The sequence below is a fragment of the Neomonachus schauinslandi genome, chromosome 14 (assembly GCF_002201575.2).
Source record: "Neomonachus schauinslandi chromosome 14, ASM220157v2, whole genome shotgun sequence".
Taxonomy (NCBI): Eukaryota; Metazoa; Chordata; class Mammalia; order Carnivora; family Phocidae; genus Neomonachus; species Neomonachus schauinslandi.
In genome coordinates, this window is record NC_058416.1 from 61,528,556 (window position 1) to 61,545,938 (window position 17,383).

The 17,383-nt window shown below is 39.2% G+C and overlaps 1 protein-coding gene across 1 annotated transcript in view; it reads right to left on the bottom strand.

Moving 5' to 3' along the window:
* CEP192 (centrosomal protein 192) overlaps positions 1–17,383 on the bottom strand; it is a 133,528-nt gene that overhangs the window by 12,587 nt on the left and 103,558 nt on the right. The window contains exons 34-40 of the mRNA XM_044920902.1: positions 15,845–15,995; positions 10,756–10,931; positions 10,028–10,151; positions 7,999–8,104; positions 7,366–7,573; positions 4,892–4,971; positions 3,884–3,979 (exon numbers count right to left, since the gene is read on the bottom strand). Of these exons, the coding sequence (XP_044776837.1) occupies positions 3,884–3,979; positions 4,892–4,971; positions 7,366–7,573; positions 7,999–8,104; positions 10,028–10,151; positions 10,756–10,931; positions 15,845–15,995 (941 nt within the window). The remainder of the gene's footprint in view (positions 1–3,883; positions 3,980–4,891; positions 4,972–7,365; positions 7,574–7,998; positions 8,105–10,027; positions 10,152–10,755; positions 10,932–15,844; positions 15,996–17,383) is intronic.

A 17,383-nucleotide genomic window follows, 5' to 3' on the forward strand; every position in this document is an offset into this window, starting at 1 on the left:
ACTAAGCCTCCTACACCATATAGTTGGTATATGGTTTAGCACTGGCTAGGCTAGTTTTGCCACTAACTGAAAAGGAATTTGAACAATTCTTTTGGTAGAAAATTATACCAGATTCAAGATAACACTTTTCTTTAGGGCTCTGTGTAACATATTCCTCAAAATGCAAATGCTATTTACATTACCAAAAAATTCTAGAGCTGTCAAGTACAAGACCTAAATGAGGAAGGTCAACCCCAGAAACACAATCCAGTCTTTCATTGCAATGCTTATAGAACCCTCTGCTGGCCACGCAGTAAAGGCCTGAGGCCTGAAACCAGTTACACCGACCACACTCCTCAAAGTTATACATGTGAACTGTATGCGTACAACCTGTAAAAAGCTCAGTAATGAGAAAGTTGTATTTAAAAATAGTATTTTATAAAGTTTACCAGTGTTAAGTGTTTCCTTTATCAAAGAATTCAGTGTTAAAAATACTATTAGCTACATTAACCACTAATCAGTATCTCTGAGTCTGGACTTAACATTAAAACTGTTAAATGACCCAATTTCTGTCAATACAGAACATAAGAAACAATGCAGCCAGCAAGTCTTAGGGTGTGGAGGCAAAGACAGGATACTGATGGAGGAGAGGTGGTCATCAAGATTAGGGAATTACACTGTTAAAGAGGGTGTGGACACTGTGAAGATCAAGGAAAAAAGAATGAAAAAAAAAACCAACCATGTCCTAAATGGTGAAACTCTACGAATTATCTGGAACCACTGGGCATTATAGTACCATGTACTCTACAAATCCCACCAAACACTGTCTTCCAACACCAAAAATAAACAAAGAGGAGGGGACAACCTACTAGTACTGTATGTGACACACAGTAGACACATAATAGGAACTTTAACATTCATTAGCTCATTTAATCCCATTCAAACTGACCAATGTTTCAGAATATTACTATGTACATCTATTATTGTAAGAAATAGGTAACTAACAAACTAATGTTTTCTTCCTTCTGGATCACTGTTACATACATCAATAGTGGTGCTTTTGGGGGAGTATTTCCCTAAATGGTCCCAGAAGGATGTGCCTTGCTTTCTTCTCCCCTAATGTAAATTAAGTACTCAGATCTGGAATTCAATTGACAAATGTGACCTGACAGTGTGGTAAGCAATGAGTTCAGTCCAAGACATGCAGTGATGAACACAAAAAGATCAAAGATCTCACAGAGGTTTCATTTCTATGTTAGGTACTGTGTGAAAGGAGAAACTCCCAGGAGACAATCTAGTCCTACATCCTTGTTTTTCTATTTTCAAAGTTTCACTGAGATAGAACTCATATACCATACAACTCACCCATTTCAAGTGTAGTCAGGGGTTTTTAGTATATTTCCAGAACTGTGCAACCACCACCACAATCTGATTTTAAAGTATTTTCAACAATCCAAAAAAACCCCAGCCCCATAGCCATCAGCAGTCATTCCCCACTCCCCACCTTCACTCCCAGCCCCAACAACCACATACCTACTTTCTGTCTCTACAGATTTACCTATTTTATACATTTCACACAAACTGAGTCATATAATATATGGCCTTTTGTGTCTGGATTGTTTCACTTAGCATGTTTTCAAGGTTCATGTGGTAGCGTGTTATCAGTACTTCATTCCTTTTTACTGCCAAGTAATATTTCATTGTATGGGTATACATTTTGTTTATCCATCTATCAGGTGATGGCCATTTGGGTTATTTCTATTCTTTTTGGCTATCTTGAATAAGGCTGCGATGAACACTTGTGTATATGTTTTTATTTGAACACTGGAGATTTTATTTATTTAGCTGAGAGACAGAGAAACAGCGCACGAGTAGGGGGGAGGGGCAGAGGGAGATGGAGAAGCAGACTCCCCGATGAGCAGAAAGCCCAATGCGGGGCTAGATCCCAGAATGCTGGGATGAACGCCTGAGCAGAAGACGCTTAACCGACTAAGCCACCCAGGAGCCCCTCTTTATTTCTATTCAGATCTTTACCCATTTTTTAAACTGGTTATTTGGGGGCGCCTGGGTGGCTCAGATGGTTAAGCGTCTGCCTTCAGCTCAGATCATGATCCCAGGGTCCTGGGATCAAGTCCCGCATTGGGCTCCCTGCTCGGTGGGGAGCCTGCTTCTCCCTCTGCCTCTCTGTCTCTTATGAATAAATAAAATCTTTAAAAAAAAATAAAAATTAAAAATATAAACTGGTTGTCTTTGTATTATCTAGTTGTATGAGTTCTTTACACATTCTGGGTACAAATCCTTCATTAAATGTATAATTTCTAAACATTTTTCCCATAATCTGGAATGCCTTTTCACACAGTATCCTTTGATGCACTCAAGTTTTACATTTTGATAATTCATCTATTTTTTCTTTTGTCACTTGTGCTTTACTGGTGTCATATCTAAGAAATCAAGGCTAACCCAAGGTCATGAATACTTATGTTATCTTCCAGGAATTTTATAGTTTTAGGTCTATGGTCTACTTCAAGTTACTTTTTGCATATGGTGTGAGGTAAGGATCCAACTTAATACTTTTGCATATGGATATCAGTTGTCCTGGCACCATTTGTTGAAAATATTCTTTCCCTATTGAATTGTCTCAGTACCCTTATTGAAAAAATCAACTGACGATAAATATGAGGGTTTATTTGGGGACCCTCAAGTCTATTCCACATATTCTATATGTCTATCCTTATGTCAATACTATAGTTTTGATTACTATGGTTTTGAAAATGAAAAGTATGAATCCTCCAACTTTGTTCTTTTTCAAGATTGCTTTGGTTATGCTGGTTCTCTTGAACATCTATATGAATTTTAGGATCAGCATGTCAATTTCTTTAAAAAACAAACAAAAAACCAAACACCAGCTGGGATTTTTGATTGAGATTATACTGAATCTGTAGATCAATTTAGGGAATACTGCTATTTCAGTAATGTTAGATTTTCTGATCCATGAACATGGGATGTCTTTACTGCTGGCTTTTTTTTTTTTGCAACCCTTCCCCCACCGCCTTTGCCCCAGATGTTGAACTTTTGTTAAGCAATGTGTCTATTCCCTATTATGCTGCTTTGCCGCTACTGTGGGCTGGGAAATGAAATGAACTATGCTGTAGAATAGTATGTCTTTCCAAAAAAGTCAGAAACCCCCTGGAAGCCTGTTACACAGACCTAGTAAAGTGCACTGGGTTTGTGACTATCACTGCTCAAATATTCTTGTATAGTCAGTAATGAGTTCACAAGTATAGTCTAGAACTGATTACAAGTCTGAATCTCTGAATAAATGGACCAACGTCATGTAAGTGCTATAGTTTAAATGAGTTTCAGCTGTTAGTATGAAAAAGCATATTACTGAGGCCAAGTGAATGACTAGTGTCACTAAGGGATATTTGAAAAAGCTATGTCAGGTCTACAAATAAGTTAGAACTTAAGACGGTCATGGTACTAAAAAGGTCCATCACCACTTGCCCATGAAGATATACTGTTGACTATGACATGAACACAGTTGTTTTTGAGCAGTGGCAGAATTTTCTATTACAGCTGGTGGACAAAACTACTGTCTAGATTAGAGCTACTCAAAGTGTGTTGTAAGTACTAGCAGTCTGTGGCCACATGAAGTGCTTATATCAGAATGTAAATCAATCCTACCACTAAGCATGGCATTTTGTTTAGCTGTTTAGAAAGCAAGACCTCTGCTACAGGAAGCAGTCCACTGACGTGCACTGAGGCGGGTCTTCTCCTGGGGCAAGCCGGTTGTTAGCAGAGCAGCACTGGTCTAGCTGAAGCAACTACTCTGGGTGGAAACAAATGAGGGTCTCCTGGTCAATCAACACCATGCTCTTACTATGAAAAAAATGTCAAAACTCACCTTCCGAATTCCACGGCTTTCTAGTATACCAGAAATAGGAGAACATCTGAATGCTGCATATGTAGCTCTAAAAACATCTCCACTGTCATCAACTCCCTACAATTATTTAAGCAATCAAATGAAAAAAATATAAAAGTTAGAGTGACACCATTACCTTTATGGTTACCAAGGACACACAAACCCATTTTGCAGGGGCCAGGAGAGCTCAATGCCTGCCTAGGAGTGGGAGTGCTACTTAACTCTACTCACAAAGGCCTCACACTGACGCTCCTCCTTCCATCAACAGCCACTTCTCCCTGGCTACAGTCATCTTTAGGATGGTGCTCATAATGTTCAAGCTCAAGGACCCTGAAGACCCTTGCTGAATGTGCATTTTAACATCATATGCAATACCAGTTGTTTTTTTTTTCAGTAGGTACAGCACTATCTTTTGCACACATTTTGTTAGTATTAGGGCTCAAAACTGCTACTGTCACACAAAATACATGGCAGAAAGGCCACAGCATTCTAAACAACATACATGACAACATGCTCAATTCACGGAGAGCCTACTGGTGGAGACTATTTGCAGTACAGAGTAGGCTAGCACTCACTGACAAAAAACATTCAATTCTGTCTCCTACACTAGCTCCTACCAGCTGAAAACACATAACAGTACTCAGAACATGGCAAAGAAAAATGCATATGTGTGTGTATGCACACACAATGCTCCATAATAAAATTTTTATATATTTTTCAAAATAAAGTTATTTCAGATAAAAATCAGGTAGGAGGTAGCATTAAATGAGCAAGCACATATTTTCACATACATTCTCTAATCTGACTCTTAAAACCACCTTGTGAAAAAGATGGGGCATGTATTAGCCCCATCTAGAGAAAATCAAGTAAGTGAATTAGTGGGACAAAAAAACCCCAATAATCTCAACCTATGCTCATAATTCAGTATAAAAACACCCCAAATAAAGTTTAAACATTAAAATGAATATATTTAAGGCAACTACTACTGACCTTGACATAAGGTGGAGCTAAGGATGACAGATGCCACTTCACTTCTGTGTTACCATGATTCTCAAGTTCCAGAAAATTTTCTACAAGGAACACACATGTCACAACTCAAACAATTCTTGGAGAAGTAAACAAGCAGATTACTGTGATAATGTGTAATAATGACTAATTATCTCATCATAGGGGAAAAATATACTCATCCGATCCTTAGAGGTGCCCAATGGGAATTTACAGTATTTTTTAACAAAATCAAATTTGACAGATATTTTGTTTTGGATTTAATCAAAGGATAATGAAGAGCTTAAGCAAGAGAGCTATAAGATGATTTACATGTTAATTTAAAGAGTTACTGGCTGCTGTGGAGAGGAGAGACCACAAAGGGGTCAGAGTGGATGAGGAGCCCCGGTAAAATGCCACGGCAGCAGTTGCGTTGAGAGAACACATGAGGGGTGGTCTGCAGCAGGCTTGAGTCATGGCAGTGGGAGGAAAAGCAGCGGGCAGACAGGGGATCCATTCTGGAGACGGACCGCAAAGGACTTGCTAGTGGACTGTGTGGGAAGAGGGAGGAAGCAAAGAACAAATAACTTCCAGGGATTTGGCTTAATGAGCAGGCAGTGGGGCCACTTACTGACATGGGTAGGGCTGGAGGAGAGGCAGGTTTCATGGGTAAAACAAGAGTTCTGTTTGTGAGATGCCAGCACACAGAAGCTGAGTGGGGTGCAGGGAGAGCCTAGAGAAAGAAGGGGACAGAGGCAGGCCCAGGAAGAAAAAGAGTCATCAGCGAAACCTGAGAAGGAGCATGTGAAGCAGGGAAAACCAGGAGAGGCACAAGAAAAAAAGTAGTCCAAGGAGAAAGGAGTGGTCGCCAGTGTGGAGGGGTCAAATTAACAAAGACCCATAGAAGAGACAATCCCTTTTCGGTGACCTCAATAGCAGGGTCAGGGCAAGGTGGCAGCACCACTTCGTTTACAGCCCGAGGAAATGAAAGCAGGGAGCATAATCCTTCCAGGAGGGAGGGGTGTCACGGAAGCGGGGAGAGCAGCAAGGAGAGGTGGGGCCAAGAAAGGCATTCCTTAAACATGTGATGGCAGAATGTACTGTGTGCCAACGGAAAGGCATCAACAAAGGGAGAAACTGAGGACACAGGAGAGAGAAGGGGCAGAGGAAGGCCCTGAGGAGGCAAGAATAGATGGGCCTAGATTCCAGGCAGAAAGGTTTGTCTGGGATGGAAACAGAAGCCTCACATTTAGTCTAACGGCTTTTGTATTTGCAATGATGTGTGAGGCAAAATCGAGAGCTGGAAGAGTGAGAGTAGGAGCAGGGGAGGGGCACTGAGAAGAGAGACGTTGTTAGATGACTACAGGAAACGGGGAAGGACACACACCAAGGAGGGCTGCTAAGAGAAGCGTGGTGCTGAGCGGCATCTGAGAGCAGAGACCCCGAATGCGTGGCTTTCTCCAGCAGCTGCGCCGCTACAGGAGAGACACGGAGCTGGTAGATGGCAGGCTCTCACAAGGGTCCGGATCTTGCCAGTCAGGAATGCAGAGGGAGGGGCACACAGCAGTTGAGAGCGTTCCTAAGGCAGTAATTGCAGTGACAGAGCACAGAATTCAGGCAGAAGCGGCCAAGGCTGGGGTGGGGGAGAGTGAGGAGGCAGCAGGGCCAGTGGCCTGGACGTCTGAATGAGGCCAGAGAGCCGCTGGGACTCCTGGAGGACGCGAGCGGGGCGGATGGAGCCAGGGGATGGTCGATGACCGGGGAGGGAGAGGCTTCACGGGCAGTGGAAACTGAGTGTGAGTGGAAGTGAGAGAGGCAAGGAGTGAGGGCCAGGTGATAGAAGGCCCACACCCTTTCCAACAGGTCCCACGTGCAATCCCAGTCACTTAGATGAGCCATCACAGGGAGGGAGGGAGAGAGGGAGGGAAAGCAAAAGCAGTGTTCTCAGGACCCTGGAGGAACATTAGCAAGACTGAGTGCCTACTAGGTGACAAACACTATGCCAAGTGCTTTAAATATACTATTTCATTTATTCCTCAAAGCCCTCTGTGAGAGGAGTCAATTATGATGGCCATTTTACAAATGGGGAAACTGAGCATATTTATTTAACCTCTTAGTGCCTCAAAGTCTCATTAGTGAGGGAAAGAACCAGGTTTTACCCACTTTCTCCTCTTCTTCAGCTGCTAACTTATTAGCAGCTCTGGTAAAAGACCTAGTGAGTGCTGAGGAGGGATGGTTCTGACCAGGTAGAATCTGAGACTCCCGGAATATAAACAGTTCTTAAACACCTACATTTTATCATTTTTAAGCTCCCCCAAATCTGGCCTGTCATGGAAATGACTGCCAACGACAACCTGAGTCTCTCCTGAAATAGGGGACAATTTTATCCCTGTCACTATGATAAAGGTCACTAAGAACACAGAGTGTTAGACTCAACAGATCAGTGGCCATGTCAATTCTATAACCTTGTGATATCATACCTGAAGTTTCACCAGGTTCTGTTGCAGGAAAAGTAACAGTCTTGTTTCTTATCTCAACTTTTGTGGAAGGTGGTTTTGTCATTGGTTTCACCAGGTAACTAACTGAAGGCTCAGTTCCTGGAGAAAGGACTCCAAATGTGCTGGAGGCCAAATGAGTGAGGAGTTCTTTCTGGGTTAAGTCTTCACGAATTTGAACTTTCACAAATTTCTGAAATGAGCCAAATAAAGGAAGTAAGACACAAATGGATCTATCATTTTAAAGAAACAATTCTTATTTTTAAAACAGTGGAGAAAAGTAATGCCAAACAAATGAAACATGGATGGATGAGAAAATTTATTCAGATCTCAAAGTAAATCTTTGACTCTTCCTCTCTCTCCCCCAACTCCCTTCTTTTTCAAAGCAGATTCTGCAAGTTAATAATGGTTTCTAGGCTCCACTCTCCATTCTTGCCCCACCCAGGAGAATCGTTCAGATCACTAATGGAAAAACTGTGCTAAGTTCTCTATCTGAATAAGTCTAGCTGGGCTGAAAGAACAGGCCCCTTCATTTCATTTCTGAAAAGTAAGTGCTAATAAGGATCACAACACTTAAGCTGCAAAACAAGAAAAACATTGCTAAAAAAAACAAAGTACCTTCTGTCCATTGTCACAGTGTATATAGATTAAACCACTCCACGGGAACATTGAATGTTTTGTGGATAAGGAGGAATTAGGACTCACAAGAATTTGTAGCTTACTCCTGAAAAAAAGAATTTAGTAATGAAAACCAAGAGTATCCTATACTTTAATAGCAATAACCACTAGAGTTATATATGTTCTGTCAATGACCAGCTCTCCTTGTTGCTCAGAAAGAGCAGAGAAGGGGCGCTGCCTGTGTGGCTCAGTTGCTTAAGCGTCTGCCTTCGGCTCAGGTCATGACCCCAGGGTTCTGGGATCGAGCCCCACATCAGGCTCCCTGCTCAGCGAGGAGTCTGCTTCTCCCTCTCCCTGCTGCTCTGCCTACTTGTGCTCTCTCTCTCTCTCTCTCTGTCAAATAAATAAATAAATAAAATCTTTAAGGAAAAAAAAAAAAGAAAAAAGAAAGAGCAGAAAAGAGGTGAGATCCCATATATGTCTGCAACAGCCCCAACTCAGTGGCTAACAAAAAGTTGAGTGGCATAAACCCATGAACCTAAGGGGAAAACTCATGTGAAAACAGCCCATACCAGAGAAATACCACTTAAAAAGCAATTCAAAATAAAAATTTCTGGAGCACAAGACCAATATACAAAAGCTCTGATCCACTTGATAATAAAGGATGATACAGTTATAGTACAAAGAGAATGAAACAGCAGGAAAAGAAACTGGAAGAAAAAGGGGGAGGGGGTGGAAAGGAAATAAAAAAAGACTGTTTTTTACCCAATTGCTAAAACTTTCTGAGCTCATTATTCTCTTCAAGAGCTATGGAATGTCAAAAATGACTTTTAAATGTGGACAATGTAATCAGATTTGTGACTCAGAAGAAACAACCAGTTACAAAAGACACTTTGGCACCCATGTCAAAAATCGCAGAGCAAGGGTGCCTGGGTGGCTCAGACAGATGAGCCTTCAGCTCATCCTGGGATTGAGGGCCGAGGTGGGCTCCCCGCTCAGTGGGGAGTCTGCTTCTCCCCCTGCCCCTCCCCCAACTGTTCATGCACTCTCTCTCTCAAACAAATAAATAAAATAAAATCTTTAAACAAATGGCAGAGCAAGATTATTTTCCATTCCTAACAGCTAAATATGTGGGATGATTTTAAAAATTATTTGTGAACAATCTGTTCTATCATTTCCCTATCTTTTCAACCTTAATTAGTAAATGTTTAATTGATTGCTTTGGTCCTAGGAATGTTTCTCTGGAGCATGCCTAACCATACCTTAGGTCAGTATTAGTCAACTAAACTCTTTTAAAATGCAAACTTCATCACTTTGCAAAAGTAAATAAACCTCATGTTGCTCTTCCGCAAAGTTGCCATTCCCAAATAGGAAGCAACTTTGAGATGTGAATGTTCTGTGCCCACCCAGATGAAGTCCCTGAAAAGCTGCAGAATTACAGCTTTACCTCCTATCAATAGTTAAGCTGCACCTAGAGGACTACTTATCAGCATTTGGTCCCCAAGATTTCCTTCTTAGAATATTATTTGTAAAAAATGGCAAGCTAGGTTATGGTTCAGACTTATTAAAAGTCAGGACGCTTTGTCTATAAAATGTCCTTTAGACAAAACCAGCAGAATAAGTTGAGCCAGACCCAAGGTAATGAAGTACAGAACCATCTGGGCTTTAGGGACCACCACCCCTCATCATCTGCCCAGCTGTATCCCTTGCTTTGTAATTTGGTACACAGAGTAATACGTCTGCACAATCTGATGTCTTCCACTTCAGGAACTCTTTCCCATCTCACTCATGTCTCTTAACCCTTTTAGGCTATATACACACTAAGTGGCTGTGGACATGGGCTCTACTCTGCTAAAGAGAATGAATCTTGAACTTCATTGTGGTCCCACAAAACCACATGGAGCTCTGTATAGGGAGCATATGGTAAAATTCTACTGAATAAATTAAAATGGCATAATATCTGATCCTTCAAAAAAGTCACCATGCTAACATCTGAATAACATCTGGAGAAAAGGGAAGTCATACTTACTCTGGCGGGATAAATCCATGTTGTGGTGTTACCGTAAGGCAATGTGCTGGCCAGTACAACTCAAATTTCAGTAACCTAACGGAATTATTTAAAATCTGGAAACATGCAGTTTTTGCCAGATCACCTATTATATCAGATAAATAAAATATAACTTACATTTAGCATTAGTGAAAAAACCCAAATGTTAATAAATAGTAAAAAATGGAATTCTAAATACATTAGTCTACCAACTTAATTCTGCTTTACAGGAATTTCAAATCCCTGGTAAAATAAGACCATTTTGTTTACTCTTAAACTACAAAAATACTGAACAAAGAGAAAAAAAAGGACATCTGGAAATTGTTACCATCTGGTCGTATCTTGGGCACATACAGCGGTACCAGATTTGTTCCTACTCTGAAGCAACTATATCAATGTGAAGAGTAAAAGATGCCAAGTGCCAAATGAGCTCTTTGGGGCAAGGGATGTGGTGGGAGGAAGGGCCCATGGACGAGTGGTCCGGCCAGATGGGGTACTCGAAGCTTGGAATGAGGACAATGGCCTTGTGCTAGACAATGCTCAGGCTGAGTGTGAGGTAGGTCTCAGTAGGGGAGAGGAGGACCTGCATAAGCCACTGGTCACATCTGTATATACTCCAAGTATATTTCCTAGATGAGCAACGGGCCCAGAGTGAATACAGCCCTGGTTTTCAGAGTGCACCGCTGTTGTGTTGTTACTGATATACTCACAAGAAGGGGCTATCAAAATCAAGTGTTCAGGCTGGACAGTCCACATTTCCTTAGAGGATGATTTATCTTGAGGTGGGCAAACAGCTTGTGAAAGAAGTGGAGAACCTTGAGGACCTTTAACTGGTAAAATATCCAAAGAAACATTGCCACCATGTTTCCCAGAACCATCAGATTCACTATAGAGACAGAAAGAGAGAGGGGGAGAGGAAAGAAATTAAAAATGATAAAAAGCTTATGACTAAGGATGTTAACCATTTGCCATGCACTGCAAATGAAATACCATCTTTTCTCACCAACATTTTACTGTGATGTTTTACTTTTTGGTTGTACAGAAGCTGTGTATTAAAATATTATATTTCTGCTTTTTAAAAAAGATAAAAAGCCAGACTGTCACATTTTTATATTAATTGTTCATAAATCTAAAAACATTTAGATAAAACTAAAAGTGCACTATGGAATATACTATGTTTCATAGAATAAAAATTCTTCACTGTGTATTCTTAATGTATAAAAATATAGTATAGGTCAAATATTGTTATACTAACCTTTCATTAGAATACTCAGTGATTCAATTTCTTTGCTGTCTTGACTTTAGCATGCCACCTGAAGTCTCTTAAAAGACTTACTAGAAAACCACCCAATATTAAGAATTTTTAAAAAACAAAACTCTTAATATATCTGTAACTGTACAATGATAACTGGTTTCATGATGCTAACACCAAAGAAAGTCTTCTGGGCAAAATACTATGGTAAGAAATGCTGTTAAGGTTTAAGAAGATTTTTGATTAAGTGTTAAAAGTGTTTATTTAGCCTTAGATTACAAAAAATTGTAACTCAAATGAATTTTGTAATCACAGAGGCACACGACTTAATTGAAGTTCACCTGGGTAGTGCCAAAATTCTCCTACCATACAGCAGAGCTCCATCTTTATTTCAAGTAGACACTCAGCAGACAGAGAGGAGTCCTCTCCTCACCCTCTTACCCATTACCTGCTCCTTTTCCAACCAGACCTCTACTGCCCCAGAGACAGAGATACAATGGAGGTACCAGCCAAAAGTCAGAAACAATTTTTTAAAAATTATAAAGCTGGTTCTTGGCTGTTTATTTCCTAAGAACCAGTTCCTCACAATTTAAGTGGTTTTTAAGATAATTTTTAACATATGTAACTACTATCTTTAATTCTTTGATTGAATATTTTAGAAAAGAATTATCATTAAAAGTATAGGAATCCTTTTAATACATTGTTGAAATCAGTCTGCTAATATTTTGTGGAGGATTTCTGCATCTGTGTTCATCAAGGATACTGACATGTAATTTTCTTTTTTTACGGTGTTTTTGCCTTGTTTCTGTACCAGGGTAATTGCTGGCATCGTAAAATGAGTTTAGAAGCCTTCTTTCCTCTTTTATTTTTTGGAATCATTTGAGAAGGATAGATACTACCTTTAGTACAGCGAAGGAAATCATCAAAACAAAATGAAAAGGCAACCTACTGAAAGGGAGAGGATATTTGCAAATCATTTATCTGCTAAGAGGTTAATATCCAGATGATAGAAAGAACTTATACAACTCAGTATCAAAAAAATAAATAGCCTGATAAAAAAAATGGGCAGAGGACTTGAACATTTTCCCAAAGAAGACATAGAGATGACCAAGAGACACATGAAAAGATGCTCAACATTACTAATCATCAGGGAAGTATAAATCAAAACCAGAAGAAATCACTGTAAGCCTCTCAAATTGGTTATTAACAAAGACAACAAATAAGTGCTAGCAAAGATGGAGAACAAAGGGAACCCTTGTGCACTGCTGGTGGGAATGTAAACTGGTACAGCCCCTATGGAATATAGTATGGAGGTTCCTCAAAAAATTGAAAATAAAGCTACCATGTGATCCAGCAATTCTACTCTAAGTATTTATCCAAAGAAAATGAAAATACAAATCTGAAGAGATATATGCATCCCTATGTTCACTGCAGCATTATTTAAGATTTTATTTATTTATATGACAGAGAGAGATAGCGAGAACAGAACACAAGCAGGGGGAGTGGGAGAGGGAGAAGCAGGCTTCCCGCTGAGCAGGGAGCCCGATGTGGGACTCGATCCTAGGACCCTGGGATCATGACCTGAGCCAAAGGCAGACGCTTAACGACTGAGCCACTCAGGTGCCCTCATTGCAGCATTATTTAAAATAGCCAAGATATCGATGCAACCTATGTCCATGATAGATGAATGGATAAAGATGTGGTTTACATACACAGTGGAATATTAGTCATAAAAGAGAATGAAATCTAACCATTTGTGACAACATGCACCTAGAGGGTATTATGCTAAGTGAAATAAGTCAGACAGAGAAAGACAAATACTAAATAATTTCACTTACATGTGGAATCTAAAAAACAAGATGAATGAAGAGACAAAACAAAACAGAAACAGACTCTTAGACACAGGAAACAAACTGTTGGTTACAGGGGGTGGGGAGAGGGTCTGGGTGTGGGTGAAATAGGTGAAGGGGATTAAGAAGTATAAACTTCTAGTTATAAACTAAATTATGGGGATGTAATATACAGCATAGGGAATATAGTCAATAATACTGTAATAGTTTTGTATGGTGACGGATGGTAACTAGACTTATTGTGGGGACCATTTCATAATGCATAAAAATACTGAATCACTATGATGTACATCTGAAACTGAAAGGATATTGCATATGAGTTATACTCTAATGATTTTTTTTTTTTTTTTTAAATATGAGGAAGAGGGCAAGCTGGAATGAGTTGGGGGCACTAGGTAGGTGTGTTAGCTCTCAGCTGGTGGCTGTGACTTCCAGATAACTCTGGCAATGCTGTGCCACGGAGACAGCCCATGTGATGAAAAGACTGGTTAAAAACAGGAGAACTGAGTAAATGCAATTATACTGAGGATAATGAAGCCAGCATTCTCAGTATTGGAGATATCAGTGTAAACTCATGATTTCAACATATTTATAAACAGATTTGGATACATGTGGATTTATATACAAATGCATATATTTCCTAGCTCTGTCTGTCCACTGAGGGGTCCTAGAAGTAGTAACACCTGAAAAGCAACAGCACACTTACTATTCATATTCCGGTTTCTGAAACTATTCTCTACTAAAAGGAATTAGGACTTCTATTCCAGGGCTGGGACAAGGAAGGTATATGTCAAACTTAGAATAACCATTGTGCCAGCGAATAATGAACCAGGTTAAGCAACCAAATGATGACAGTGAAGGATTAACACCGAATCCAGCAGTCCACCCTGATATAAGTACACAAAAAAGGGTAAAGTAAATCTCTTCCTCATCGTGGAAAGACAACTAGTAAATGTAGAAAGACAGAATTAGAAAACCACCATTTGGTAAATAAGACAGTATTAATAGGATTCAGGCAATAACCATCACTGGGTGCTACAAGTGTGATAAGAAACAAGATAACTCATTCTCTCTAAGGATCTCCCTTTAAAACATTAATTAACTACAGTGGAGAAACCCTACAGACACCATTTTAACTAAGAGATAAAAACATTTCTAGCAATGGGACAAATCAGCATTGTTTACCACCTGAGAAGATGCACTGAGAAAACAAACAGCATCATTTCCATGGTGTGAGGGACATTTTATAAAGTAACTGGTCTATACTCTACAAAAACATCAAGGTCACTGGTAAGAAAACGGTTATCAGCTGGCCTGCAGCCCTTATCCCCCTTTTTACTAGGGAATGTCCAGGAAAAAAAGGATAACTTGGTCAAATCCCCTTGTGATCTTCCAAATGACAACTCCCAGCAAACACACTAATTTACTTTTCTATGGAATGCTTATAACAGGATGTTCCTGGTCTGTCTAGAATTGGTTATGGTAAAGAAATCTGAAATTTATGAATTTATGTGGCATAGTTGTTGAAAACAATATCACATAAAGTAATTACCCAAGTATAAAATAGCTTTTGTAATTGAAACAGCTCCCCCTTTTGTGTAAGCAACGTATCATCACATGCATGACTTAGAGACCTCGTGTTTTTTTTAAAAAAAAAAAAAAGAAGAAGATAGCAGGAAGGGAAAAATGAAGGGGGGGAAATCGGGAGGAGGAGACGAACCATGAGAGACTATGGACTCTGAGAAACAAACTGAGGGTTCTAGAGGGGAGGGGGTGGGGGGATGGGTTAGCCTGGTGATGGGTATTAAAGAGGGCAGGTACTGAACGGAGCACTGGGTGTTATACACAAACAATGAATTATGGAACACTACATCAAAAACTAATGACGTAATGTATGGTGATTAAGATAACAACAAAAAAAGAATTTTTAAAAAACAACAAACAAAAAAATCTGAACCAGAGTAGAGAATTAATGTTGCAAAAAGGGCCTAGGAAGCATCATTAGCAATCCTGATTTCCTCATGTTTTCACCTAAAATTATTACTAAAGCTTAGTTCTGGGTAATATCTTTGATTCTGTGGCTCTGATTTGATGACTGAACCCTCTGCGTTCTGTCATGAAAGAGAAAGACAGACTGAGGAAGTATTCTATATTGAAAAAGGGTAAAGAAGACAGGCTAACTAAATGTAATGTGTGATCTCAGATTAGATTTGGGACCAAAGAGGAAGTTTTTTGCTTATTTCTTTGATTTAACTATAAATATAGGGCTTTATTAGGGAACTGAGGAATTTGCATGTTATCTGTGGACTAGATGTTAGCATTTTTACAATACTAAGGTCCTAATTTTAATGGGTTGACTATAGCTATTTAGGAGAAGGTCTGTGTTTTTAGGAAACTTAGGACAAACTGGTCATCATGCCCACAACTTACTCTTAAATGATTCAGAAAAAGGTATATATACATAAAGAATAATAAGGTCAATGTGGTAAAATGTTAGCAACTGAGGAATCTCAATGCAGGTAGCGTAAGTTCTATTTTTAAACTTTTCTGTAAATTTGAAATTATTTCAACTTAAACTAAAATATAAAGATGAAATAAACATTTTGGGAGGCAAAAAAGTACAGAGAAAAGATCAGCTCTACTATGAATTAAATTATCTTGAAATCTGGTGAAAGATGTTTTGTTTGTCTGTTTTACCTTTTAGATTCTAAGCCAGCTTTGGAAGAACGCTGAAGGAATTCACTGCTAGACACAGAATCTCTGAATTCTCCAATTACTGAAAGTATAATTTTATGCATGTTTCCATAAAAGAGCTGAATATCATTAGGCCGTTGGGGAAGATCATACACTGAAACAGAAAATAATGTTTGAAATATATGAATCTTCACATAATCACACTACAAATTAACAGATAAACTTATACATTTATAGCCACAGAATACTATTTTCTTAGGTTGGGGGTGAGTGACAATTGATGTTTACTACTACTGACTAGCATGAAATTATAGGCAGCTCAGGCTCTGGCCTTGAATTTGGCAACTTAACCTCTCTAAACCCTACTCTCCTCAAGGATAATATAAAGTAACTATCTCAGGGGTTGTTATGAGCATTAGAGTATGAATATGTTTAAAGCTCCATATGCAACAAGCTGACTGTGGGCCAGGTACTATTCTAATCCCTTTGTGCATATTAATCTAGTAAGCTTTCACAACAACTCTTTGAGGTAGGCATCTATTATCTCCACTTCAAGGATGAGGAATCTGAAGCACAAAGAGGTTAAGGATACACAATTTATAAGTGGTGGTCTCACAGACATTTAACCTTAGCAAATCTAGAAACCAGGCAATAATATAACTAAATATTGTGATTAATAAAACAGTGCTAGAGTTGAATATCTCTAGATTAGTCCACCTGAATTTATATATACAAGAAATTTTATAGAACATGCTTGTATTCCACATTTAAATAAGACATTAAGAGGGGTGCCTGGGTGGCTCAGTCAGTTAAGCATCTGTCTGACTCTTGATCTCAGCTCAGATCTTGATCTCAGAGTCATGAGTTCAAGCCCCACGCTGGGTTCCATGCTGGGCGTGGAGCCTACTTTAAAAAAAAATAATAAATTGGACATTAAGAATTATACTTTTTAAATGAAAAATTTTTAAAAAGAACACAGTAAGTGTAAATTGAAATTTATAATAACCAAGACATTGGACTATAAAAGTTTAAATCAAGTGTGAAAATATTTGCCACAAATCACACATTTTGCAAAAGCAAGATTATAAATACCTGTAATAGTAACGTGTTCAAACAAATGTTATTCAAAATAACCACGTAAAAAGTTCAACTGTAACATTCCCATAGGTGATCTACTATACTAACCAACACAAAACAAAGTGGGATTGGTTTCTCCCTTCCTCTGGACAATAACTATACCATCTCAAAGAATCTAGTATTGTGGTGTCCCAATGACCTACCTGAAGTCCCAACTCAACCCCATTTTAGATGGGTGGTCTTGACAGGTTACTTGAGTTTTTGGTTGGGTTTGTCAACATGACCCTTAACATAACACATGTCTTGAATTTCTGTACATGCAGCTCCCTCTCCTTGGAATATCCTTCCCCATTCTGGTCCCCATCTTCTCCATCTTGTCAACTTCTCCTCATTCTTCAAGATACCTCAAGAGTCACCTCATTTTAAATGGGGTACCCTTTATATTCGCCAGATTCCTTTTTTCTT